Source organism: Molothrus aeneus, chromosome 18 (assembly GCF_037042795.1).
Source record: "Molothrus aeneus isolate 106 chromosome 18, BPBGC_Maene_1.0, whole genome shotgun sequence".
NCBI classification, from domain to species: domain Eukaryota; kingdom Metazoa; phylum Chordata; class Aves; order Passeriformes; family Icteridae; genus Molothrus; species Molothrus aeneus.
Genome location: NC_089663.1, coordinates 6192135 through 6218803, shown reverse-complemented (window position 1 = coordinate 6218803; position 26669 = coordinate 6192135). Strand labels below are relative to the sequence as shown.

Below are 26669 nucleotides of genomic sequence, written 5' to 3'. Positions count from 1 at the left end.
GTATGGACAGCTTTGCTGGATTAGAAACCTGATTAATGGCCTCAGGGAAGATTAGAAATTGCTATTTTGAGAGGGGGTTTTCATAGCAGGCTCTGCGTAATCGCCAGCGCCAGCGGGACAGCCTTATCCTGGCTGTTTTCTGGGGGAGCTGACACTTCTGGGAGCCCCGGGAGGCCAGGCCAGGGAGAAGCATTTGTCTCTGCTAATAGCTGTGTTTATGTTTGCTGCAGAGCTCATCGCTGGCTGACCACAGCAATTACACGGGGGAGGCATATTTACATGTTTTAACTCTGAAACACTGAGCAAACAAGGCAAGATAATAATTAACTTTGGGAACTGTTAACCTTCAGCGTGAGTTTTGGCCAGTGAAGGAGAGATCTGCCAGAGCAAGGTCTCTGTTTTAGTAAACATTGAAAGAATGATGTGAGAAAGCCTTTGTTTTTGTATATTATGAGTAGGTAATTAAAGGGCATTAATTTGTGTCTCCAGCCTCGATGCTGTGAGAAACTTTTCATTGCAGAAGAAGGGGATAAAGGGGGGGAAAAGCACTGTTTAAAAAAAAAATCCATTAGCTTCATCAGCTTGGGAGCAGGGAGGAGCAGAGGCAGTAAAGCACAGCATTACAGGGAGGCTATGGGTCTGCAGGTCATACATGCTCATTTGCTGTTGATTATCATGCCAAAGAAATTGTATTTAGACCTAAAACTTGCTGCAGAAGCTTAATCAGTAAAGCAGCGATTAAGTTTAGGAGCAAAGAGCAGCACCTTGTCCTCTGTCCTTGAGGTTCAGGGACCTGCTGGCTCCCAGCTCAGGGCTGCACACCCAGCCAGGCAGGGTGGGAGCACAGTGGCTCCCTCGGGTTGGTTCGGCACTAGATCAAACACCCTGAAATATCTGTCTCGTGCCTGACTACAAATCGTTATTGCTCCCCCTTGGGTAACACATTCTGTGGGGGAAAGAGGAACTACAAAAAAGCAAAATTCTGCAGACTTTGGACTGTTATGGGTATCATAAAAAGTGGGGAATTGAGGAAACAGGAAGATAAAAGAGGAAGAAAGAAGGGGAAGATAATTTAAGTGGACAAGCAAAAGCAGATTTTCAATCTTATCAGTTATAGTTGGTAAGAAAGTAGAGCATACCAGCCAGTCAATAGTGCTTGTTTGAGCACTAGTGGGAAACAGATGATGAATTCATCTGTAAGGAGCTTATGGCCAGGAACAGCCTCTTGCCCCAAGGAGCAGCTGCTGGGAGCTGTGGGTTGCCAGCCCAGGCTGACCTCAGGCAGTGCACAGGAGGCTCTGCTGACTGCCCAGCACAGGCTGTTCAGACAGGGGCACATCCTTCCCTGCAGGGCACACAAAAAGCAGTGTCATTGGCCATTTAACACAAGGCATGGAGAGGGATAGTTTTGGGAGAGGCCTGAAGTGTCACAAAATGTCACGTTTTCCCATGGATTTGCACTTGTGCTTGTTCTGCAGGGCAGGCTGTCAGAGCTGTACTGACCCAGCTCTTTCCTGGGCACAGCCACCCTCACAGCACTCAGCAGTTGGTCCTCACCCTCCTGTCCCAGTGCCCCACATACCCTTTCATACAAGGGCTTTATGGCACTCAGCACGTGCCCCTCTAAGTGGTTGCACAGTGTTCAGCAGTTCCAGTTTAACAGAATAAAGGTTTACTGTGATAACATCAGCAGGTTTCCCCTGTGCATGGCAGAGAATCTATTAATATTTGTACAGGAAATATGTTTGTTTAGGAAAGCCCCCCCAGTCCTCAGAAGCACGTGCTTTGCAGCTCCAACCCAGCCCCCAGATGTAGCAATTTCCCCAGGGCCCAATTGCAAAACAAGCTGCTCTGGCCCTTGGCAGCCCCGCTCCCTGTCACAAGATTCTGGACTTCTAGTGGGCTGTTAAAGAAAGTTTTGGAAAAAAGTTTGTTTGCACAGGCATTGCACAGAGCTCCTGCAGTTGGGGTTTGGTTTTTTTCCTTTTAGTGTTACACCTCTGTGGGAGTGATTTTATATTATCCCTTCTGAAACATTTTGAATAATCTTTTCTGCAGAATAAAGCTTATAATTTCACCTTTAAATGGACAAATAACTCACAATTCAAACGCAGCTATTAGTGCCACTCAACCAACAGCTAAAAACCCTCAAAACCTTTACCCCAATCAAGCAGTTTAATCCACTGGAGTTTTAGCTCTACAACATTTGAAACATAAGAAAAACATTTCAGACACCCAATTCATCATTACTGTTCCGTCATCAGCGCTGGGGTCCCAAACTGGAAGGTTTTGCTCATGTTATAAAACTAATTTAACTTCTATCAGGTGTAAAAGAAAGCAGATGATCATAGCTAATCATGTCAAAAAGATGTTCTGAAAATTAAATAACATTCACAACCCTTCCTACAGGTACAGGGCAAGCCATAATATTCCATGCCAGAATGGACTTTGCATACACGTACATGTTTTAATGTCAGAATGCAAACTCCATTTTGAATAAAGGGCTAGGTTGGCCCTGCCATTGTTTTTGCTTGAACTAGAAACCACTAAAGTCTATTTGGGCAAGAGAGAAAGTTAAGCTATGCTTACTATTAAAATACAGAAATCAGACCATGAAAAATCTACTCATTAATTCATTAAACACTGAAAAACCTGTATTGTCTGCTTTCTAGAGTGATCTTTACTAAGTAAAATCTTCAGGCAGTCAGGTTAGCATAGATGAAACTGCTACCAGGATCACAGATCACCTCAGCTCAAATCTTATTCATAGAAATGAATGAGCCAAACCCTGAGAACAGCTCAGGCTCTGCTAGAGGAGAAACAGTTAATGCTCATCAGTGCCATGGCTCAGCAGAGCTGCTTCACAGCCAGGAACTACTTTGTCCAGCCTCAGTTAATGCACAGCTGCTGTCCCTGCTGGAGGTGAGTGCCAGCAGTAGCACAGGTGCTCACTCCCTGCTCAGACCCATCTGGGGCACAGCCAAGGACAGGGAGCAGAGGAAGAGACAAAAGTGGGAAGAATCTCACATGGGCAGTGACCCAACTGGAGTCCTGTGCAGAGAATAAGCTCAGCTCTAGTTGTGGCTGTTTTCCAGTTCAGGCTACCTGACTCTGGCAGTACAGACCTACTGCTGTCCCCAGGCAGAGCTGCAGCTTTTGGGGGATGGGGGAGAACCCCAAACTACACCACTGTCCAGTTACTGAAATTTTACAGGGACAAAAAGACATCTCATAGAAGGTTCTCAAGCTTTGAATGAGGCATCTGCCCATCCTTGTCTATCTGCAAGTCAGATATCCTGGTGTTTTCCAGCTGGTAAGACAGAACACTGGAGTTCACGTTGCCAAAATTGTTCTGGTAACTCAGCTGCTGACAGTTGGTGTTTTTATAGTCCCTCTGATACACTAAAATATAATGGGATGTTACTATGAACATCTCAAATCCCAAAGATACTTGTTATTTGGATCTTTATTACTACAATTCTATCCTGTCAAAACACAGGTTTTTGTACAAGGAAGACCATACGTCTCACATAAAATGCCATTTTATTCCTAGGGTTTGGGTTTTTTTTCAGATCTGGCAAGATCCTTATTTCATGCCCCTAAGACAGCACTTGAATAAGAAAAAGGGTAGCTGGCTATCTTCCATTTTCTCATGATGGAAATACTATGTGTGATTTGCACAAAGAGCATCCCTATCTCTTTGTGAGATGCAATGATGGATTATTGAATGACTTCATTCTGAGCCTCTGGCAGTCCAGAGGGATCATATCACTGACAAGACCAATAATCTGATCAGAGAAGCTACAGGAGTTCCTCCCAGCCAAAGCAGAATGAACAGAGGGAGCACTGTGCTCAGAGTGCTCCTCAGGTCTACAGCTGATCGAGCTGACACAACAAAAAGCACACCCACACTTCAGTTCCTCTCAGGATTCATTCTGGGGGTTGTCCATACTGACTCTCATTATGCAGAGGTCCCACAATTGGCTCAAAATAGGCAAAAACCCGAAGAGTAGCAGCACAAATTTCTGTATTTTGGAAAGATTTCTGAAAGGAAAAACCCCAAATGTTTTGTGGCAGTCCTAAAACCACACAAAATCAGATTCAAACCAAGTTTTTGAGAGCAACGAAGAGCACTGTCTTCTCTCTCTGGCCCTACCAGAGGATAAAGCCTGAGAACTCAATTAGCAAGAAAAGATAGCACAAAACCAACATGTAACCCAACAAAACAATTGAAAGCTTTTATTGTGATACCTCGAATAGATACAGTATAGTGAAACAACAAATGATGTACAGTATTGCAAGGACAAAACAGCAACACAGCCATGTCACCTGTAAAAGAAAGCATTTTAAAGAGTTTAAGAAACAATGAGGCACAACTCAACTGCCATTTATGACTCATGCTTTAGACCTTAAACCACTTGTAACAGTCCTTTTAAAAGAAACCTCTGAAGCATCTGTTCCTTTTTCCAGTAAGTGTTTATACTGCTGGTTGGCTTAACATGAGTCTCAGTGAAGTCCAATAAAGTGTCCAAGAAGTTTAACAATAATTTGACAGCTTCTTCCTCTCATGGCCAATATCCAAGGCTGGAGATGAGTGAAGTTTGGTCTGTGAGTCTGGAGGTCACTGCTGCTGCAACCTGGCTGCTGAGATGAGCGGGCAGGAGGAGCCCTTGGAGGGAAGTGCATGGCCACCACCCCTGGCACCCAGCCTTGGGAACCCTTCCACTGATCCACCAGTAGGAAACACAGATGACCTTTGGTTATGGGTGCAGTAGGGACCCGGTCAGAACCTCTGAGGCCAGTTTTTAACTCAAAGAAATGTCTCTCCTCTCCTCTCCCAAGGACTGCAAGCACAAAGGCACACCACCCACACTGGTCACTCTGCTGGGCCTTGCTACAGGGACCTTAAGATGAAGCCATAACAATCTTCCTTCACACAGTTTGCCATTGTACAGCTTACAACCACCAAGGGAAATTCAGATCCTGGCCCTTTTAACTGGCAGTTAAAATTAAGATTACCAGGCTGCTAAAAGCAGACAGCAGGAGTGGTTAGGCTGAGCCATCCCTCACCAAATTTTGCAGCTGATTTTTCACAGCAATTTTGCAATGTGACAGGATTTTTATACATGGCAGCATTGCCTTTTAGTAATCAAAAAGGTACTTAAAGTAACCAGCCAAAGAAAAACTCTAGGGTTTGGAGGCAGACTCAGTCCTGGAAAACCATTGTTACAACCATTATTTTGGACCTAGACAGAGAATGTGTGGTCAGATGACTGAAGTCACACCAAATTATGATTAATTACTTTAGGACAGGCATGGCGCTTTAGAGGTTCAGTGGAAAAAACTTTCAATACATGTACATTTTTGCTAGCAAATTCCTATGCATCCCAATGAACATTTCTTCTAAGCCAGCTCATAGTCAGTTCATTTGGTCCAAGAAAGAGCCAGCAAGAAACAAAGGTTCACAAAAGCTTTTTGTTACAATTTATAAAAAACAAAATACAAAATAAATGTTAAGACCAAAAATAACCAGTACAAGTAACAAAAGTGCTCAAGTTGGAGGGGAAGTAAACTTGCCCAGAGCAAACACATACAAACTTTAAATATAATCTTTAATATATTACAAAAATTGGTTAGAGGGAAAATGCTTTAGTAAAATTTTTTTTCAAGTAAGTTTATTTTTCTTTCAAATGACTGCTGGAGGGTTCAGTGACCAGACTGACCTCTTCACATCAGCCAGCAGTCATTGCTATCTGGATTCAACTTTCACCAAAACCAATAACAAGAACTCTCTATATCTTTATGAGGGGAGAAAATAATCATTGATGCTACCAAACAACGTGGGAAGAAAATTCACATATTCCCTCAAAAGAATAAGCCTCAAGAATTGTTACATGGCAGCATAAAATAGTGATTCTGTACTAGTTCTACTCTTTATTCCTTCTAAGTATCCACTCTTAATAAAAGACCAAAAAGAATATTGCTTTGTTTGGTTCTCTTAAAAGCCATAAACATCACATATAGGTCATTAACTCTTTATGCCAGTAGTCTGAAGCTCTATGTGCTAAGCACTTGAAGTCTCAACCTTTGGCATCAAAGTTAATTAAGGTTTTGGTGAAAATGTCCAGTTTGAAATATAAATAATGCACTGAAGAAAGAGGTTGAATTTCTAAGAATAAGACTATGTTAGAGACAGCATTAGCTTACTAACAAGAGCTAGCCAAACCCCCAATTTTGGAGAGAAAAATCTTTAATACTTTACATATTTTCTGTAATTTCAACTCTCTCTGGAAAAGCAGCCATTACTTTTGCCTTCAGTCCAGTGTACTGCCTCAGCAAGTCTGCAGCCAGGAAATAAGAAAAGCCCAAAGATACACAAACCTCACACAAGCTGTTCACAAGTATCAACATTCACAAGTATCAACATTGCAACAGGACTTAGAAGCCAACACAAACTTTTTGCTGATAGAAGTTTTAGTGCCTTCCTTGTTGGCAACAAGGTGGAAAACAAAATCCCAAAGAATTCCAGGTCAAAAAGAGCACGAGACAGGCAACACCCAAGCCCATCTTGCATCAATGGCATTGTTAAAAATGAGACCTGATGTGAACACAAAGTAGCAATGTGCAAGCCACAAAATCCAGGTTGAATGTAACTGTACCACCTCAGGCCTCTGGACTGAAACCCAACAGCTTGAACTACTTCTCTAATTCTTACAGTTTTAATTCATGGGTATCAATCATGACAACATCTGGCAGGCAGTTTAGCCAGCCTGCATCACAGAGAATGTGTACAGCTGGGAGAATGCTCCTCTCACTCCTCCTCCCCACAAAAACACTGGAAAGCTGGTTTTAAAGATTTGTATTGCCCCTACCCATTGGTGTAATTTTTCATGTCGGACAATTTCTAAAGTGCAGCAGAGTTCAGAAAGCCTAGGAGAGATTCCCAAAAACAGAACAGCAGCAGCAGCCCCTATGATTAATTTCACAGGTGCCATATTAGAATTGTTATTGAGAGAAAGGGATTTCATATTGCAAGGCTTCTGTATTGTTCAGTTATAGGACTTATGTAGTGTTAAAGGGATTTTTTTTCAAACAGTTTGTCCTCAACCAGTAAAAGGATTAACATACAAAAAGTCTTTAGAGACTGTTTAATTTGAAAATTAAGTTAGCAAATTTATGTAGAGCGTTTCTTTCACAGTTGCTCAGTTTGCATACACAGATACCAACAGCTCATATTGTGCATATACTTTCCAGAAGTTTCTCTCATTAACTGATTCCAATAAAGAAACAGCATGAGAACAAAAGAGAAGGTGAGTTTCATATAAATTTTTATTATAAAAAGATACTTGGGGATGATTTAGCCAGCAAACCGGGAAACCCTTTCCCCACCCCCAAATTTTAAAAACTATCTTACTATTTTATTTTATGAAAAAACAAGTCAAACTTCCCTTCCCTCTTATTACTCCTCCTTTTCCTACAGGTACTATATTAATTTTCATGTCATAGGCTCTGGCCATTTCTCACAAAAATAAATATTTTTGTTCAAACGTAGCAGAAGCAGAAGACTTCAACAAGTTCCCTTGACATCAACCTCTTTGTCCAGTGCATTAGGACTATACAGTTACATGGAACCAGCCATAAAACTTCACTGATGCACAAGTCCCTGTTACTGGCAAAGGTACAGTACCAAAACTTTGTTTTTTCCTAATATACCAACTAATTTTTTTTTCAAAATAGAAGATGCATATATTTTTCTGTCGTTTTAATCTTGCAAGCTATAGTTTTATAAATTTTTTATCCAGCAAACTCCTTAGGGAATATGTTGGTCTTAAAGGAACATATTCTATAGCATTATTGATTTAAAATCTTTCTATGTTTTTCATTAAGATACCAAGCCTCTGGCATAACCTTTCCTAACAACTTGAGACCTGCTAACTTCAGTCAGTGCAATTGAAATCTTTTTTTGAAGTGAGCACTGTACCTTTAACCAATTCACCTACAAGATGTACATAGGTTGTGGTACACTCAATTTGAAAAAAGAAATTAATAACTACAATACTGCATCCTCTTCACTGCCAAACACATCAGAAATTGCTACATATAAAAAAGCACCCCATCCCATACATTCTTTCAGACTGCTCTTGGACAGAACTTCTACAGGACTGGAGTGTAGGTGTTTAGGCAAGAAGCATGCACAGCAGAAGTAGCATTAAAGGCATAGGTCAGAGAGAGATGCTAACCAGTAAAATCTGTTTTCAATTAGTGAACTGTTTCTCTAGTCTGAGAGAGTTTAGAAAAAGGTCATCCAAAATGTTCCAAAACAACTGTTCACACAATAATACACGTACAAAAAGAGGGAACTTACACAAGGAGAAAAGGCAAACATGGCCTGAAATAGCCACTTACACTACACTACTCATTTGTGAGGTTTCAGAGTTCAGTGATATTCTCAGGGCCACTCTAGCCAAGCTCTTCCTTTACTTTGCATTAGTCTTTGTAAAGCCTGTTCCACAGAATAAAGTCCAAACAGAAGGAAAAAGGTTGTGGTTCACTCCCAGCCATTGTCTTTTATCATGTGGGCAAGTTCAATGATAAATTTTCCTTCTTTGTATTTCTGACTGCTCTCAAAAGCATGTTCCTGGAAAGGAAAAAAAATTAAAAAATCAAAACAACACTGAATTAAGTTCAGGAATTAAGTGTTTTAAACATCAAACTTACAGTAAAAATGCAAACCAGGAGCCATTACAGTTAACAACCCATATTGGTTATACCGAGTAAAGGGAGGGAGGGAGGGAGGGAGGGAGGGAAAAAAAGAGAGGTTGAAAAACAGAGGAGGAAACAGAACCAAACTTCTCCTAAGTGGAATCAGCAGATCTACTGCACAGATCTTGCTGTAGAACTGATCATGTTCTCTCTCTGCTTAGGGAATTTTAATGCTTTTTAAAGTGAAGGTTAGGAAATGACATGTTATACATGCTATTTATTCATTACCAGAAGTAATGAAAATAGGGAATGCAAACCTCTTCAAAAGCTCTCCATTATATTCATCATCACATGAAATGCATCAGGAAAATTTTTAAGATCTGAAACTACACTGAATCATTGAAAATTGAAAATCCTACCCAGAATCTAAGATTTTCAAAATCACAAACTTGCAACACAGCTGCAAGTGCACAGGTAAATTTTCAAACAACAGAATCGATTCCACATTATTTGTAAACAGAGTAATATGCTCAGTACTGTTTATTGTAATTAATATTTTTGCTGTATCACCAACTTTTGCAGTCCATGACACTACAGACTCACTTTGACAATTTCTCCCACCTGGTTTAGTGCACATGTGCTTGAGAGTCTTGCAAAAAGATTATCAAATACAGAAATATTAGACAGCTGTAATAGCACCTATAGCTCATGCTTGATTTGCAGTCCAGAATAAAATTATTATCTGCTACAACATTTCTGCAGATGCAAGGAAGCAAGACTACATTAGGGCCTGATGTACACAAGCTCCAGAGCTAACTCACATAAATTATCAGCGAAGGTGCTACTCAGTGGCTACTCAAACATCTGTGCTTCAACATGCAAGCCTTTATTGAGGATTTAAGTATATTACTTACATATTTCCATCCAAGAGTGGTTTTACAGTTTTCACAATAGATATCTGCTACAGCATGTAAACCTGTCAGAAGAACTCTCTCCTCTGCTGGACCACAGCCCACATTTACCCTGAAAAAAAGGGAGAAATTATGTTAACAGATGAGTGTGTTTCTTTTCTTACTGTTCCCCAGCTTTTCTCCTGCAGATAAAAAGTAGTTTAAAAAAATGCCTAAGTTATTCAATGCTGCAGAAGTAACTTCCTCTGTTACACTGAGCAGAAGGACAGGAAGAAAAAAGGGGTTTGTTTTTTGTTTTTAAGTGGCTGTGGTGTCACTGTTGGTGATATCCACTTTACTGCCAGCAACAAAGATAAGCTAAATAGTTAAACTTCCAGAGAACAGAACACTACACAGTAACTGGACACTTCTACAGTTTCAGGCTTTACTTCAAAAACTATTTGAGACCTCTCTAATGGACGTCTGTACCAGTGAATCAGCACCAACAGCTGAATTTAGAACCAGCTCCAAAATAGCAGCAAGAAAAAAGTCTCATAAATATTTGCTACAGATCAGCAGACTAAGCTCTGATGAACAAACAGCAATTTCAAAACAAAACATCCCTTGAAGTACTGCATCAAGCCAGTTTTTCCACAAATGAATCTATGCAGAAAACATGAGGCAAGACTAAACCAAGTTTTTAGACAGTTTTAAATATAAGCAAAATTTTGCCATTTTTGCTGCTGTAGTACCAGATTCTTCCTATTAGAATTATAGCAGAAATCCTAAGTCACCACTGAGAGTCTACATATTAAAAGAATTTCAAGGATCTGCAATCAAATCCTTTGCAGTTGCAGTTCCATTATCCTGGTCAAAAATAGACCAGGACACTCAACTGTATCTTTTTCAAAATGCTGCAACACAAAAAACTGCTGAAAAATAAACACAAAAATGCAATCCTGCATGTAAAAAACTTAAAATACACCCATTAACAAATGCAAAGAGCCTCCTATCAAGGGAAGGACATGCCTAAGATTGCAAATATTAGGCTTGATAAGATCACAGAGACCTTTTGCCTCTAGCGCATTTGCAATATTCAAGGTCATTAAAGATGTACCGAGTTTACTGAAACATTAACCTGTAAATGTATCCAACTGTCAGGCTGGGAAATTCTTTAGACCACAGTAGAGTTGTCTAAAGAAAATTTACAGTCACTCAATATCTTGTGACTTCTGGAGTATCTCAGAATGGCAGCTCCTCTCGAGACAGCTACCATTACATAGACAAAAGGAATTTCACATTAACACACTCCCTAATCTTTCAGCTCTTAGCAGAATTCCTTAAAATATAAGATAAACTCATATATGTGCAAAGGAATGCTTCAGAATCAGCCCAGTAGCTCTTTAATAACTACTGCTGGTGAGTAAAGCCAGCATTAAAAAGAACAGGGCAAAGTACAGCTATGTTAATTCCCAGTGTTTTCCCTTTGGGAAGCACAGAGTTACACTCTGCAGGGGTGTGCAGAACCATAACCACATACTTACACAGAATTGAAGAGGTAGGCTCGTCCCTGGCTTCCCTGGAAGGACTGCATTAGAAAAAAAAAAAATTGCACATGTTAAAAAACACAAGCCCCACCAAACAAGAAAATAGTTCCAGAAGGGTATGTAAGTAAACATATAATGATAACACAGATATAAACTATTTCAGATTAACTACTTTATACTAGTTCTTTATAGGAAAGTCTTGTCAGACAAGTTTTCATCTACATTAGATTTTTAATAATTTTATTTTGCTTTGTCAAGTGCTATTGCTCAAAATTCAACACCCATAATGCAAGCAAAACATAGTTTTTTCCTACCCCTCTGCAAGATATCAATTCTCATTTTCCTAGACATCCTTCATGCTAATTGAAATAATCTGCTTTTAACTCAAAGGGAGTTACTCTCATCTCCTCTGTCTTCCCCTGCTGCAGCCAAAAGATTATTTATTTCAATTTCATTGCATCATTTGATATAAGAGCAGTGAAATTCCGAACCAAGCATAAAACCAGCACACTGTACTCAGGAAATGCATCTAATCAGTTTAAAATTCACAGATAAGCTCAGCTTCATTTTAGTAAGAAAACTCTTACCATTAAAAGCCTGACCACAGGCATTTGCTTTCCAATCTCTCCCATTCCTGATAAATGATGGACAAACAATGGCACTTGGGCTTTCTTGGCTGGATCTAAATAATGTTTTAGTTCAGAGCAGTAGCAAAGTTTTGAATTAAAACCCCTAATCAGCCACACTCACTGGGGGCTGGTTTGGCTTGTGGAGCAGTTTCAGTGCCTTGATCTGCACCCTTGATCCTTCTGAACCAACAAACCCACCAGTTCTTCATGCACACAGCCATGGTAATGCAGACACAGACCTGAATGTGCTCAGGATGTGAGCTGCAGACATCCTGGGAGAACTTGTGAGCAGGCAGAGCCAGCCAGAGGTAAAACATTCCAAACCTGTGTCAGACACACCACTGCTTTCATCTGACTCCTTCTGCATTGAATTACTTGGTAATTTAGACACAGCCATTATTTCCCATCCAAACAGGATCACACTGGAACTGACTTTTCCTTTCTTTTCTCTTCCATACTGAATTACATTTTAAAAAAATCTGTAAACTGTCTTAATTTCTTTTTTCTTTGAGCCTTTCCATTCTCTAACCTACTTTCAAAGAAAATTAACTACTTTATCCATGATGCAAAGAAGGTACAATTGTTTATAAGAATCCCTGTGGTTCTAGTGTTGAACATCACAGACCAACTTTTCAGAAGCCTGCAATAGATCAGCATGGAAGGTTTTTGGAAGGAAAATCTCAACCTGAATACTTGTGCATGGTTTTAGTAATGCCAAGCATGAAACCATAGGCAGAAGGTCCTCTCTGCAATGGATTTGATTCTTTACATACTTAGTTACATCATTACAAATAATTTGACACTATGAGAGGTATTTTGCCACTCTACCAACTAGCAACACAACAGCAGTAATTGTTGTGTTTTAATTACTCAGAATAGTGTGCAAAAATCCCCTCATCTTGTAAAAGGAAAATGCACCTAAATTAACCCTTTTTGATCAACACTAACCAGATTATATACTGCAATAAAGAATGTTTAAAGAAACCCCTGACTCTGGACTACTCCAGGTAGCAACAGTGCCAGAGTAGTTACATATGATCCTTACATACTTGTAAAATCTTTAACATGAAAAATTCCACCTAACAGTTAATAGCACTAATATTTTATTATTTTAGCAACCATTTAAAAGAACTATTGAGAGAACATATTAATGTTCTCCACAAATACTTGAAGGGAGGTTGTAGCAAGGTGGGGTCCGTCTCCTCTCCCACCTAAGAAGTGACAAGACCAGAGGAAATGGCTTCAGGTCACACCAGGGGAGGTTTGGGTTGGGTACCAGGAAACATTTCTTCACCAGAAGGGTTGGCAAGCCTTGGAACAGGCTACCCAGGACAGAGGTGAAGTCACCACAGACACAGCTGTGGCACTTGGGGACATGGCTTAGTGGTAGACTTGTCACTGTTGGGTTTGTGGTTGGACTTGATGACCTCACATGTCTTTTCCAACCTCAGTGATTCTAAGGAGGTTCCACCTTTAGCAAAGACAAAAGAAAAAGCACTGTCTCCACCAGCCAGAACTACAAGTCTTATTTTTCACCAGGCAAGGAAAACCAGATAGGCTGTGCAGGACAGTGAAAGCTGAAACTTCAGGCAGGACTGACCCTGAAAAGGGGAGACTTAGTTGAGAACAGAGTCTGGACAGTTCTGTCAGAAAGTAATTTATCCTTACAGCTGCTTTTAAGACAAACAAACAGAAACCCCACCACTAGTTCAGTTCTCCTGAGATACCTAACCACACATCACAAAACTGGCAGAGCAGTGCAGACCTGCACTCTGCAGTTCCTACAGAATAACCAGGACTCTCTAGACTCCAACCAGTAACAAACAGAGAATGCTTACTGCAGGTGAAAACAAAAACTCTTCAGATACAGACTCTTCAAAAATGCCCATTAACAAATGACTAGCTAGCCTGATTAAACAACACATTAATTTAGAGAAAATGACACATGTGCAACTGCAAAATTTAAGGAAAGTTAAAGGAAATACTTCCAAAATCCTTTTATTCAGTAAGAAGTAAACGTAAAATTAGAACTTCCGTGTTTCACACCTGATGTTATTAAAAAGAACTTCCAAAGCCATGATCACCATGATATTTGGTCAAACTACTGTAGAAATTTTTAAATTAAAAAAGTTGCAGGCATTTCCCCTTGCTTAAAAATTCCATGTTGTAAATTAGAATTCACAAATCCTTTTTCAAACAGTACCAAGAAATACTGTCTATTATCATGTGCTAGTTTCTCTCTTTATATGTAATTACACACACCAATCACATATAAATTTCTGTGGTAGGTTGGGGTTTTTTTGTCTGGTCCTATACCATCATTTTTAAACTACTTATATGCAATACCTGAGGTTCCCTGGCAGGCTGGAGAAGAAAAAAAGACTCCAGAAAAAAACAAGAGTCAGGAGATCTGAACGATCTTATGCAATTATTTCTGCCAAGTTTATGTTTAGTCTTGACTTAGTATCACCTACTAAAAGCTCTCCTTTGACCCTGCATTTTTCAAAATTAAGCAGAGGGCAGTAACAGGATGCCAGGAATAGCACAAAAAGCAGCTATTCCCCTCTCTTGTTTCATAAGCTGAAAAAAAAAAATCAAGCCAAATGAAATACAAACCACTGGTTGGAAAGCACTGCTTTAGTTGTTTTTCTTTTCCTAATATATTTTTAAAGATGATTTGACTTTTCTTGCACTCCTTGCTTTGTTGCCCTAGATATATTGTACTCTCCTAGGCTTATTTTCCCTCAGAAATGGCCATTACCTTCTGATTTTGTAGATTATCAAGGTAGAGTGGAGGGAGAAGCAACACAGAATCTTTTCCTGTGACAGTGATTTTAGAAAGAGTGTTCACAAACATGTCACTGTGAAAAGCTCCTCCATTCTAGCCTTGCTTCCCATTCCCAGAGTATGACTGATGCATTTGATTCCATCTTTTCTTACCTACACTCATGTTTAGAGGCTAAGGATTGTATTTACATGCCACAGAACAGTTGTTTCCTTGCCCAGCTGCAAAGAGCAAGTTCCTCCATGTTTACATCACTCAGGTAACTCAACAGGAACCTGCAGCAACTTGTGTAACTGCATTCTGGAACACAGAACATGGGTCCAGGCAACTCAGACTTCCCTTTAAAACCAGTGCCCAACCACATAATCTGTGTTTCACTGAGCATTGAATGGTGCAATCCAGCCTTGCAGAACTCCCATACACTGACTGCAACAAAAGCACTGCAAGGACATCCATCTGTAAATTCCTATGCCTTTTAATTATTATACTCAATCTCTTGCCAGCACTTGGCAGTCAGTTTCTTATTCACATGAACAGCTGAGATATTTTCCCCGAAACTGTATTCAAACACCACAAAAAGGTAAATATCTGTCATGGATGCATTCTCTTAATGGTGTAAGAAGGATTTATTAGCAGAGTTCTACTTTCTGATGCATCCCACTACTAGAAATGAGAAGAGGACAACTCAGTTTGGTGCTTGCTTGCTAAGCTTGTAGCTTGGCTATAAACAGAATATTTTGCATAACCAGAATTAATACTGAACATTTGCTTTAACCAGCACTAGGTTTCTCACACTCTGCACTGTGTGATTCAGTTATACTGATATGAATTTTAAGGGACTGACAGGTTGAACACCTTGTGTGTCAACTCCTCCAAGAAAATGAAAGGAAGTACTTTAAATGGCAGTGTCAAGGACTAACAGGCACAACTGTTCAAACCAGTCTCCAGACAAACCACTTTTCAATAGAATAAACATCACCTATGCAAACACAAACTTTAACTGTGCAACATTTGTTCGGCACTCCCAAGATCATGAGCACTGTACATGAATCAAAGCTAAGGCAGAACATTCTATTCAAACTGAGTCCTAAATATGTCTTACCCAGTAGAGAGAAATTAGAAGAGAGTGGCAAGTGTGACCAACTCTCATCAATAATGACTCACAGCAACCAGGATTTTCACTTAGAAGCTGGGTAATTTATCAGTTCCACTAATAACTGCAGTTGAACTTTAAACTTACTGTAAGGCTGCTTTTTCATGATCCTCAATTAATAATACTGTATTGATTTATGAGTGAAATTATTCCTCAGAAATCCGTATCTTTGACCAGCTACCCATTTATACAGAAGGATGTGTAAGATCTATCATGTTTTCTTGTTTCAGCACAGCTGAAAGTATCTAGAACATCTAATAGTATCAGCAATAATGTCCAACTGTGCTTACAAACTACAGTGAAGTCACCTGCAAGACCAGTTTGGAACTAGGATCTTTTCAAGTCATCTGACAGACCTGTGTCACTGATACATGATGTAGGACAGCAGCTTTATACATGTTTCACTTGTGCACACATGCAGAATTAGGTATGATCTATGCTTGTAAGTTGAACCCACCCTCACCTCTAACACCAGGAGTAGCTGTTTTACCCAGGAGGAAAGGAAATATCAGTCAAGCAGAACATGTATTTACTGCCCTGAGGCACAGCTGAAGGCGGGGAGGGGGGGAAGGGATGCTGCTGAAAAGCTTATGCCATCAATTATTCCCCAGAGACGGGATTAGATTGCATGGCTAGAGCTCATGCTCTACAGCAAATACCCAGGGAAACGTCCATCTTAGCATGGACTGGGGGCAAGGCAGGCATTGTTCCACAGGGGCATCACCAGTGTCTGCAAGCTACTCCAAACACAGAAATCAAATATTAAAGAAGGAAAATGAAAGAAGTCCATAGGTTTTCATCTGGTGTAATTTCCTTTCATTTGCTGGAGTTCCCTGTTATTTTCCCAGTTCTCTGGCCAAATAAGCAAATTCGGGAAATACAGAAAATTGTACTTGTTAGGGGCAGCATTCTTAAAGTAAACCAGAAACACAAGTGCTCTGATGTGTGAAATTATCTCCTCAGCAAGAGTGTAAGGATATTCTCTCACTTCAAGACTTGCAACATAAATTCAGAAAACTGAATTCAACATAAGGTACAGACAAAATAATTATCAGGGGAAGACCCCCACATTTGTTCCAGTTGGTGTTTCCCTCACATCCAACTCCTTGATAATGCAGACCACCAGAGATGCTGCTGCCCAGCTGCTTCTTAGGCAACTTCTAGAAGACTCTATGAGAAATACTAATTTTTTTTAAGTTCATTTCCATTCAAATATTTACTGAATTTGATAAAGCAAGTTACAAAGTTCAGCATGTAGAGAATAGCTTTAAAAAATTCTACCCAAAAAACCGCATGCCAGCAAACATGGCAAATGATATTTCCCCAAAGTGAAGACTTTGTTATGCAGGACAAGTTATCTTGACCTATGCAGCTTCTTGAATGGATTTCAGAAATAATTATGTCAAAATACACAGAGTAGAACACTTGCCTTGCACTTTCCAACTCCTTTAAGCCTTCAAATCTATTCTTGGATGTTTTCCAAAGATTGCTTCTCTTTCAAAAACTAGGTTCTTCCCCCAGAAGAAAAAAATGAACACAAAAAACTAGAACCCTCTTGGAGAAAAAAAATTGTCACCAGAATATTTATGAAATTAGTGAGGGAACAAAACCAGCCCTCAAACATACATAAAACAGGTCCATCTATCTTTCTAAATATTCATTATATCATAAGCAAAGGAGGATTACAAATTGAACCAAGCTAAGCACAGCATATTTACTTAAAGACAATAAACCCTTTAAAAAAATTCCTCTTGATCTCATCGGTTACACAGTGGAGGACAAAACCACAGATTGCTAAACAAGGCTAAAAATGTTTTAGCATCTATTTAGGCTCAAGACTCTTCCTTGTCATCAATAATAGAAGAGCATTCACACTGAATGCCTTCAAGAACTAAACTTAACCACCAAGAACATTCTTTCACTCCCAAGGTGCAAGGATTTCCCAATGCAATCAATGACAGTTACATATATATATATATATATATATATATATACACCTTTATGCAGAACTCATTCTTGAAAATATTGACTCATCTAGTTTTGTCTGTGACTTCACATGACTTTTTTCCCCTCTGGTCAGATATGCTCGGCAATGAATGAGACAGAAGAAAGTGACAGTATTTATACAGATATCTGTACAAAGTAATCCAAATTCTCTCCATTCCCAGAATTCAGGCACACTCTAAGATGCTTCAATAGTCTTTCAAGCAGGTCAACCTTGAGTAACAAAACATTATCCTTTGCAGCATATCCAACAGATTCCAAGATTCTATTAAGTATTTGTATTTTTTTGTAATTTGTTGGATCATACCTGAATTTTTAAGCAATTATTGGAACTTAGAGGGTACAAGCCACTCTCAAGTGCTTTGGAACTTATGCTCTTCAAGTAACATTTGTCTCCTATAAAATTAAGTACTCTTAATAATCACTGCACATTTCCTACTATTACATAAAAATCAAAAGAAAGCTTCTTCAGTCAGGCCTTCCACAAAACTTATCCTAGAATTGCTCCAAGAATAGCAAATATATAACATTTTATTTAGGCCACACAAGTGGCAATCTCCCCTGTACTTCAAGAAGTCTTGTAGAAGTTCTTTCAAAATTAAATTATGTTTGGATTTTTTAAATTATTATTACTAACATATATTGTTTGGTCACTTTTTACATGCTGTTTGAACATCTTAAATCCATGAAGTATCAATTTTAAATCCACTAAGTGCTTCCTATGGCATCAGCTCATTGCCTTACTCTTCATTAAGATCTGTGGTTATTTGCTCATAGTTTGCTTCTCTTCTGTGCCTACAGTAATGGTAGGATATGATTCTAAAAATATTTGCCTCTTTAAAGAACTTTTTAAAAGCCAGAGGTTCTTCCCCATCTTGTGAGCATACCCCAGCTGGTATGTGCTGATTGGTTTATTCCTTCTCATTTAAAAAATACTAGCATTTTCCTAGCATTTAAAAAATACTTTAACATCCTGACAGGCTCTGAAGTCTTCACCAGAGAAAGAGAAGATCCAGCACTCACAGACCTGTCAGCAGCACAAATCAGTCACTCTGAGGTGCACCTGGCACCACCTCAAACTTACACTTACTTCAGTTAAAAGTCACCTACAGTTTATCAGTTCTCTTACTAAGTATCCTTCAAATCAATGGTTACTCCAAGATAACCTGGGAGTTAGAAATTATTATGGTAACTGTTCATACACGTGTGCATGTGTCCAGCTGTACAGAATGTTTGTCATTATCTCTACTGGCAATGACCTCCCAGTCTGGGGCTCCTCATCTCAACCCGTCCTCTTCCCACGCCTTCCCCTTCCCCCAAGCTCCTCCCCAGCTGCAGAAAACAAGGTTATTACAGAGTGAAAACCTCTAGAAATGTATGTTCTAACCACTAACATCATGTTGATTTCAATACTGGGCAACACACAGAGTCCTTTCACAGCTGCAGAGAAAACTAAAACCACAACTGAATTCACTGAGCAGGTAACACATTTTTGTCCTGTCTCATTAATCTGTGTTCTTATTTCTAAGCCATTGCCAAGATTCTTGGTTGCCATTTTATCACCAGCAAGGGCACAAGAAAAAGAGAGCTTTGTGATTCATTCCAGGGCAAGAAAGAGATCCTGCTGCTCAAACAGAACAGAAATAAAATGAAAAGGTGATTCGTGTATGCTGCCATCCTTGTCAGACAATTGGCATCAACAGTTCTCAAAAGCAGAAGAATTGCAAATCTGTATTGAAGTCAGGGACTCTTAGGATCAGAATCAAAGGGATGATTGACAGAAATATGCAGCACTTTTTGCTTTTCCATGACAGACCAACGTTTAAGAGAAACACCACTCAATTCACAGCATAGCTTTATCTTTTCATCTTCAAGTCAAAAACCACTACAGTGTCAGGTATAATAAATTCTTATACCTCAAAGCACATTAGAAAGCCAGCTGGAGCTGCTTTAAATTAGAAGCGCACCACACATTTTGGTTCATTTTCCCTGACCACACATGAGGAAGAAACAACCACCATGTCCCCAGAAAACATGGGGTAAGGGACAGCCCCCAGAGAAGCAGCTCCAGCCAGGCATTAAGTAAATACTGTTACAAAACCTGAGGGTTCTGACATGAGATGGTACTGGAAGCACTTGGAATAAAGTGAGAATCTACAACCAAAAATTGTATTTAGAGAATGTAACACAGAGCTTTGGCTTTGAACTAGGCCTTCAAGGAAAGGCAGTGAGGGGAAGTCAGGTTGAACAGTCTGTCTCTACTCCATCAATAAATCCAAACCAGCCCAGGAACCACACTGTTCTTTGTTAACTTCAGATGATGTAGAATCAACTTCCTACACTTCAGGTTGGTTTATGTTTGTTTGGGATTTTTTCCCTGCATCTGAGAAGTTACATTAACTAGGATTCTACCTATGTCAAAAAACCATCTCTCTCACTAACCTAAGTTCATTGCATATAATGTGCCTCAATGAAGGCACTTCAAGAGAAGTTCAGAAAAAAAAAAATCAAATTTTATTTGCACTCCCCAACCCTCACCAGGGCCAGCTGTACTTGTTTTTAATGATCCAAATCTATCTATTGTTTTGCAGTTGTTCCCCTCAGAAGAACTCCTCCCATGTTGGATTATGTAAAGCTTCAGCCTAATGAAGATGGGTTTTCCAAAGCTATGTCCCAAATACAAGTACAATAGATGACAAATGTTCTTTTTATTTTAAAAGCATACAAAAATATACCACACATTTAAATGCATTTCTCTTTTACCATACAGATTTAGACAATAAAATATGGTTAAGAAATCTTAAATTGACAAAATATGAATCAGCTGTCAAATAAGCATATGGTCAACCTGCAAGTACAAATATTTTTGTAAAGTGTCTTCATCAAAAATTAAGGAAGCCAGAAAGTAGAAACCACCTCTAATACCCTTCCCAACACCATTAGAAACAACTTAAAAGTAATTCTTTGTATTTACTACAGATTTTTGAAGAGTCCTTTATGTTTTTCTTTGAATTGAAAATCTGATTCTTAACATTTGAAATTATTTTATGAAGCTGTAAAATGAACACATGATTTGCTTAACATATTTGAAGTATTCTGCTGACCAAAATTCCCAAGCCCTTGGAGAAAACTGGCTCATGTAGCAACTGTGGCAGCTTAGCTGGCATGCAAAAATCTAAGTCCACAAAAAGAAGAGCTTCCTATTAAGTATGTGCTTAGATTGCATTTTCTCAATGAATTAATACATGCTAAGAGACACAACAAAAATGTTTCTTTCTTCTTGTAAGTATCTACAACCTGAAGTTCAGGAAAGATTAACCCCTCCCAGTATTTTCTGGCCCAGAACATGAAGTGAATAATGAAACTCTGAATGCCTGTAATTTAGAATCCAGTGGTGCCAAAAAGGCCTCATACTCAAATTCTGAAGTCAACATGGAAAAAAAAATAAATTCAAGTGAAAGGAAAAAATTGTATGTGGAAAACCCATTATTGCCTGATAGCCCTGGGATAAGCAAGCAGGTATGCTTTCTCCTCACCCAAAGAAAACCTAAATTCAGAAGGAGCAGCATTTTCAAGCCCTCCCATCTCTTCAGCACTGAAGAGCAGCATCACCTGAGTGCTGCTGAACACACAAACAGGCAAGAGCAACAGAGAGAACTTTTAGTGTCAAACCCTTTATAACTAACTTTATTTGACAAAACAATTATAGAAAGAACATTTTGTATTAAAAAGTCTGAAAAGCAACTGAAGTGTTTTCTCCATGACAGCATAAAGAGTAATTTAATCAGGAGTTGTTTGAAGCAAAGAATGAACCAGTCTGTCAAGTATTTATCCCAAACTTCAAGCTTTCCTACATATTTCACACATTACAAGTCTTGGTTTCTTCTAGCAACAGGGAAGAAGGGCAGGCCTAGCCTGTTTCAAGGTTCCACCTATTCTCTAAGCTCAGACAGTCCAACTATTTTGAACATCTCTGGCTAATCATATTCCTTAGGAGCTGGTAGACAGCAAAAGTGTGTTTACAGATTCCATAACACAAGTGGGACACCCTGGAAACAGACAGTTTGGTGACCTTCAGTCCAACAGAGTCAAAAGAAATCTCTATCTGGAATAACCATAACCTGAATAATTTCCCTACCCAGAGATCCATGCTTTCTTCTGATAGTTTTCCTTAGCAGGCTTTTCAGCTACAACAGCTCACACACAGTACCCACCTACAGCACACACAGGTTGTTAACATGGGCAATATATCAGATCAACCTTTATGTCACATTCAGAAGTTTCCAGAACATACCCAGTTCTTAGCACACAACATGTATGACCCAAGAGTGAACCCAGGGAAGATACTTTGAAGTATGCATCAATTTGCATCCCTTATCTACTGGCAGTGGTGTCACAGTGACAACCATTTTGGTTAAGAAATAATTCATGAGGTCTCTAAAGAAACCACTTGCCTTGGAGATCAATTCATCGTGATTGGCGAGATGGGCTCTGCAGTGGATGCAGCTGTAGGTTCGATGACAGTTTGGCAGGTAAGCCTGGAACGTTTTTGATTTTGTCATTTTTACCATCTCTGCTGGTGGCTCCTCACTCAGCTCAGGGCTGGCACTTGAAGAATTACAACTTTGCTGAACTCGCTGACAAAAGAAACACTGGAATATGCAAGCAAAAGCCGTTGTTGTTCTGGAGTGTGTGTGGCACTTTCCACACAAATGACAGAAGAGAAACCGTCACAACCTGTAGGTGAAAAGAGCAGAACAATTAGCAGCTTACAACAAGACCAGAGTTAACTTGTTATTCAACAAGTCCAGCCATAAAGCAAAGCATTATTTGGAGCAAATAACTGGAGCCTGGCTGCACTACAGGCCCCTTTTTCTTAGGAACTGCACAGTTCAAGTTCCATTCAACACAGCAAAAAGCAGTTCTGTTCCACTAATGGCTTCTACTCCATCACATTTCTAATGAGGGATGAGATTCAAACAGTTCTCCATGAATCACAAGCACTTTCTACATTATACCAGGTGTACTGTTCTAGACATCCATGCAGAAATTCACACTAAAAAGGCAGGGAATGAGAGAAAGTTAATTGTCTTTGAAAGTTCTAGTGGTCAGTTCCAATACAGCGAGCAACAAGGAAAGCAATCTTAGAAAACACTTGTTCTGTCAACAGTCAATATATTTCATATATTTGCACTTTGGTTTTCAGCAAAAATCTTGCAGGATCACATCTGGCTCTAAGTCAAACACCAAGTAAGACGTTGCCACCCTGTTCAGGGATCCCTGTCTACTCTTTTGGCTCTGCAGAATTATGCCTTTAGGCAAAGACCTTCTTGACTGGTGTCCTGATCAAAGCTAATTAGGCACTTCCTCACCATACCAGAATAGCCTTAATGGAAGCTACCAGACCCACAATCTGATAACGAAGCTAAATTCTGCACAGAGAACACCCAACATCCTCAAAGTGCATTTCAGAGATGTTACATGTCAGAGCACACCAGAGCCTACTGCTGTGCTGGAAAGCAAACCTTTATAGTTTGCCTGAAAACGAAACAGATGCTGAACGCTGCTAACATCTCCTGGTCTGTCAGAGGCCAGCAGCTCCCAGGCTGTGCATGCACCACACTAATGAGTGCCCAAAACACTGCACAGGCAACTTATGTCATCAGCTGTCAGGTGACTGCCTGAGTAGGTCAATAGCACAAACAGAAATGAGAGGCAATACAAAGAGTTTAGAGTCTGCTGATCCAGCTAAGAGCACGCAAATGACTTATCACAGTTGTAAACTGTGTGCAGGCAGCACTAACCACTCTTCTAGCAGTAGGATGCTGGTAACACAGCTAGAGCAGATAGTGAAAGCCACATAAATTAAAGTCTGTTTATAGGAAGCAGTCACTGCTTCGAAAGAAGCCTTGAGAAAGTAATCTGTACAGCAGGCCTAGCACATGACACAACCACAGGAAAACTTAAAGGAGTTTCAGTTTAGATTTTTTTTAATCCTAAGCAGGAGAAAACTCAAACTACTGAAGGACTTGCTAAAAGAAAATTTCTTACATGAAGAATTTCAAAGGCAGAGATAAGCCACAAACAAAACACGTAACACACCACATGCAATCCAAAAAAATAAAGCAGCACTGGGAACAAGCTCTCATCCAAAGCATGGATCTACACATGAGAATGATTGGGAAAACACCTGATAAAGGATACATTTACACGTGTGAAATATTAACTCATTTGGCATGAAGAACAGGACTCAAATATTAATAGCAATTTAAAGAAATATTATATACCTTGTTTCCCCAAGATAACTTATTACAACTACACAGGGAAGAATAATTACATTATTTGCAGAAAACAGTTCGCTCTTGTAGAACAGTTACATATGAAACATTTATTAGAAGCAAGATATACAAGAAAAGTGATCTAAGAACATGAGGATTCTGTAAATTCCCTGCTTGAACTCAATGTTAGATACAGATCCTATTTAGGGTAACAGAAATAGACAAAACCAGAACAAAACAGGGTTTCAGAATGAAAGGCACCACATGCTAAGATGTTTTGACTCTGGCTGAAATCAAACCCTTTCCATCAGTGGAACACGAGTTAAATCCTTGCAGAAGTTCAGTAGGTGTAAATGTGGCACTTGGGGATGTGGCTTAGTGGTGCCCTTGGCAGTCCTGGGTTAATAGTTGAACTCAATGATCTTAAGAGATCTTTTCTAACCTTAGCAATTCCGTGATCTGGAATGCAAAAGGAAAATATTTTTCTTCAACGCATTCCTGTAAGTGTTTTTAAACACTTCTAAAGGCAATCTGGACTCTTCCAGATTCAATATACCAGGTTCTTCAACTACAGAAATTAAAATAATTCTAAGGTCGATTTAACAAAACTGTATTTGATATTGCTCTCTTGAAAAAGAGGACCCTGTTTGATAAACACCATAGGAACCACAGACTTGTTGTGCCTTTACGAGCACAATTCAAAACAAACCATTTCCTAGCTCGCTCTAACAAAGGTGAATAAACACAGTATCACTTCCCTCTCACGGTTCCGAGCAGTTCCTCGGGCTGCTGCTCATTATTCGGCACAGAACAGAGCAAAACCCCGAACCACCTATTCCGCCCTCGTTCTTTGGCCGCGGCACAGTCCGTGCTTTGGTCCTGCGCACGGACAGGTGTGGCTCCCGAAGCTCTGCTTGTGCTCGCACCTACCAGCGCAGCGCCAGGGGCTGTCCCGGCCGCAGGAGCCGGGCACGGCGATCTCCGCCCTCCTCCCGGGGCAGCTCCGCCGCCCCGAACCCCGCAATCCCCGGGCCGGGGGCGAAGAACGGCCCCCGTCCCGCCGCCCGTGACGTCACCGGGGCGGGGCGCGGGGCGGCCAATTGGGCGGGGCGGCCCCGCCCCGCGCGGGTCCCGGATGTGTAAACAAACACCCCGATGAGCGTGGCGGGGGGGGGCGGCCCCGCGCGGGCCCCGCGCCGCCGGGGAAACAGCGGCTGCTGCCGCGCGTGGGGACCCCGTGCGTGGCACGGGCGCAGCTGGTCAGGAATCGGCCTCTCCGTCGTTCCTGCGGGGCTCTAAGGAAGGAGCGACATGAAACACGCTCAAACAGTCTGAGCGGCTGCAAAAAGCCGGACACAGCCTGTGCACGCACTGTCAGCAACCTGCAGTGAGCTTACTCCAGCAGGGAAAAGCTTCCAAGTTAAAGACTGAGCCACAGGAGCCTCATTTTCACCTTTACATACCAGGAAATAACAGGAGAAAATGAACGCGGAGAAAGTTACCGGCTGACAGCCCGCTCTCCCGGCGGGAGGGAGCCGCTGGCCGTGCGCCTTTAAAGCCGTTTCCTCTCTCACGCCGGAGCACGAAGCTGCCGCGGCGGGTGACGCCGTCGCCTTTTCTGTCCCCTCCCGCAGCGATTCCAGCAGGACAGCGGCTCGTTCCCCCCTCTGGCCACCGGCACGGCCGCGCGTCCACCCGAACACGGCCCCGCGCTGCTCCGGCCACCAGCTCCGTGCAGAACCCCACGGCTCCCGGCCCCGCGCGGCGCGGGCGAGAGCGCGGGGGGACCCCACCGGCTCCCGGCGCGCCGAGCTGGCTTCGCCCCCCCTCAATTATGTAAACCGCCCTTACCCGCCCCGCACCGAGAAGGCTGCGGGCAGACAGCGCTGCCGTCATTTCCAGGCGCTATAAATAGCGCCCGAGCCTCCTCCCGCCAGCAAAGTTGCCTCGGCGGCCCCGCGCACACGGGAGACGGCGGCCCCCCCGGCCGGGGCGCAGCACGGGGCTCCTCTCGCAGCCGCCTTCCGCTCATACCCACCCCCCCACCCCGCTCCAATAAAAAATAAATCCTAGCACAGGGAAGAGGGGCCGCTTCTCACCCGCTCGGTACTGTACTCACCGCTGCGCCGCGCCGACTCCGCTCCCAGCCCGGGCTCCGAGCAGCCCCCGGGCCCCTCTCCCTTAGGGGCCACGGGTAGGAGGGAAGGCGGGACCCCCGGTCCTTGCGCGGCGGGCAGCGAGAGCTCCGCGCCGGGCCTTCACCGAAAAACAAAGAGCGGGGATCAAAGGAGGGGCGTGGGACACGACGGCTTCCCTCGCCTCGAAGGTACCGTCTCGGCGACGGCCACCGGAGGGGGTCATAGACGGGGGCCGGGCGCGCGTGTGCCGCGCTGAGGGCCGAGGGGCGGCCGAGGCATCGTGCCGTGCCCGTGCCGTGCGCTCCACCCGGGCTCCCGCTCCCGCCGCCGCCGCCTTTGTTTTGCTTTGCCCCGGCCCGGGGGCGCAGCGGCCGTTAAACGCGCTCCCCCCTCTGTCGCCAGCCAATAGCCGCGCGCCCTCGCGCCCGCGCGCGCGCGCCCCCCGCGCCCGGCCCCACCCCTCTCGGGGGGGGGGGCGGGCAGAAGTGGCGCGCGCCCCTCCTCTTCTTCGCCCCCGGCTTTGTGGAGGAGGGAACGGGCTC

At 41.7% G+C, this 26669-nt stretch overlaps 1 protein-coding gene across 3 annotated transcripts; it reads right to left on the bottom strand.

The window, feature by feature from the left end:
• Positions 1-4213: 4213 nt before the first annotated feature.
• Positions 4214-26504, bottom strand: YPEL1 (yippee like 1). Of its 3 annotated transcripts, none has more exons than XM_066561941.1 (5): positions 26109-26504; positions 22166-22448; positions 11138-11181; positions 9618-9726; positions 4214-8638 (listed from the first exon to the last, which is right to left on the bottom strand). In XM_066561941.1, exons 2-5 carry the CDS (start codon positions 22280-22282, stop codon positions 8549-8551), a joined length of 360 nt encoding a protein of 119 aa, XP_066418038.1. In that variant the 5' UTR covers positions 22283-22448; positions 26109-26504; the 3' UTR covers positions 4214-8548. The 3 variants fall into 3 exon arrangements, with proteins under 3 accessions (XP_066418038.1, XP_066418040.1, XP_066418039.1); XM_066561943.1 differs by lacking the exon at positions 26109-26504 and adding an exon at positions 25492-25602; XM_066561942.1 differs by lacking the exon at positions 26109-26504 and adding an exon at positions 24920-25020.
• Positions 26505-26669: the final 165 nt, after the last annotated feature.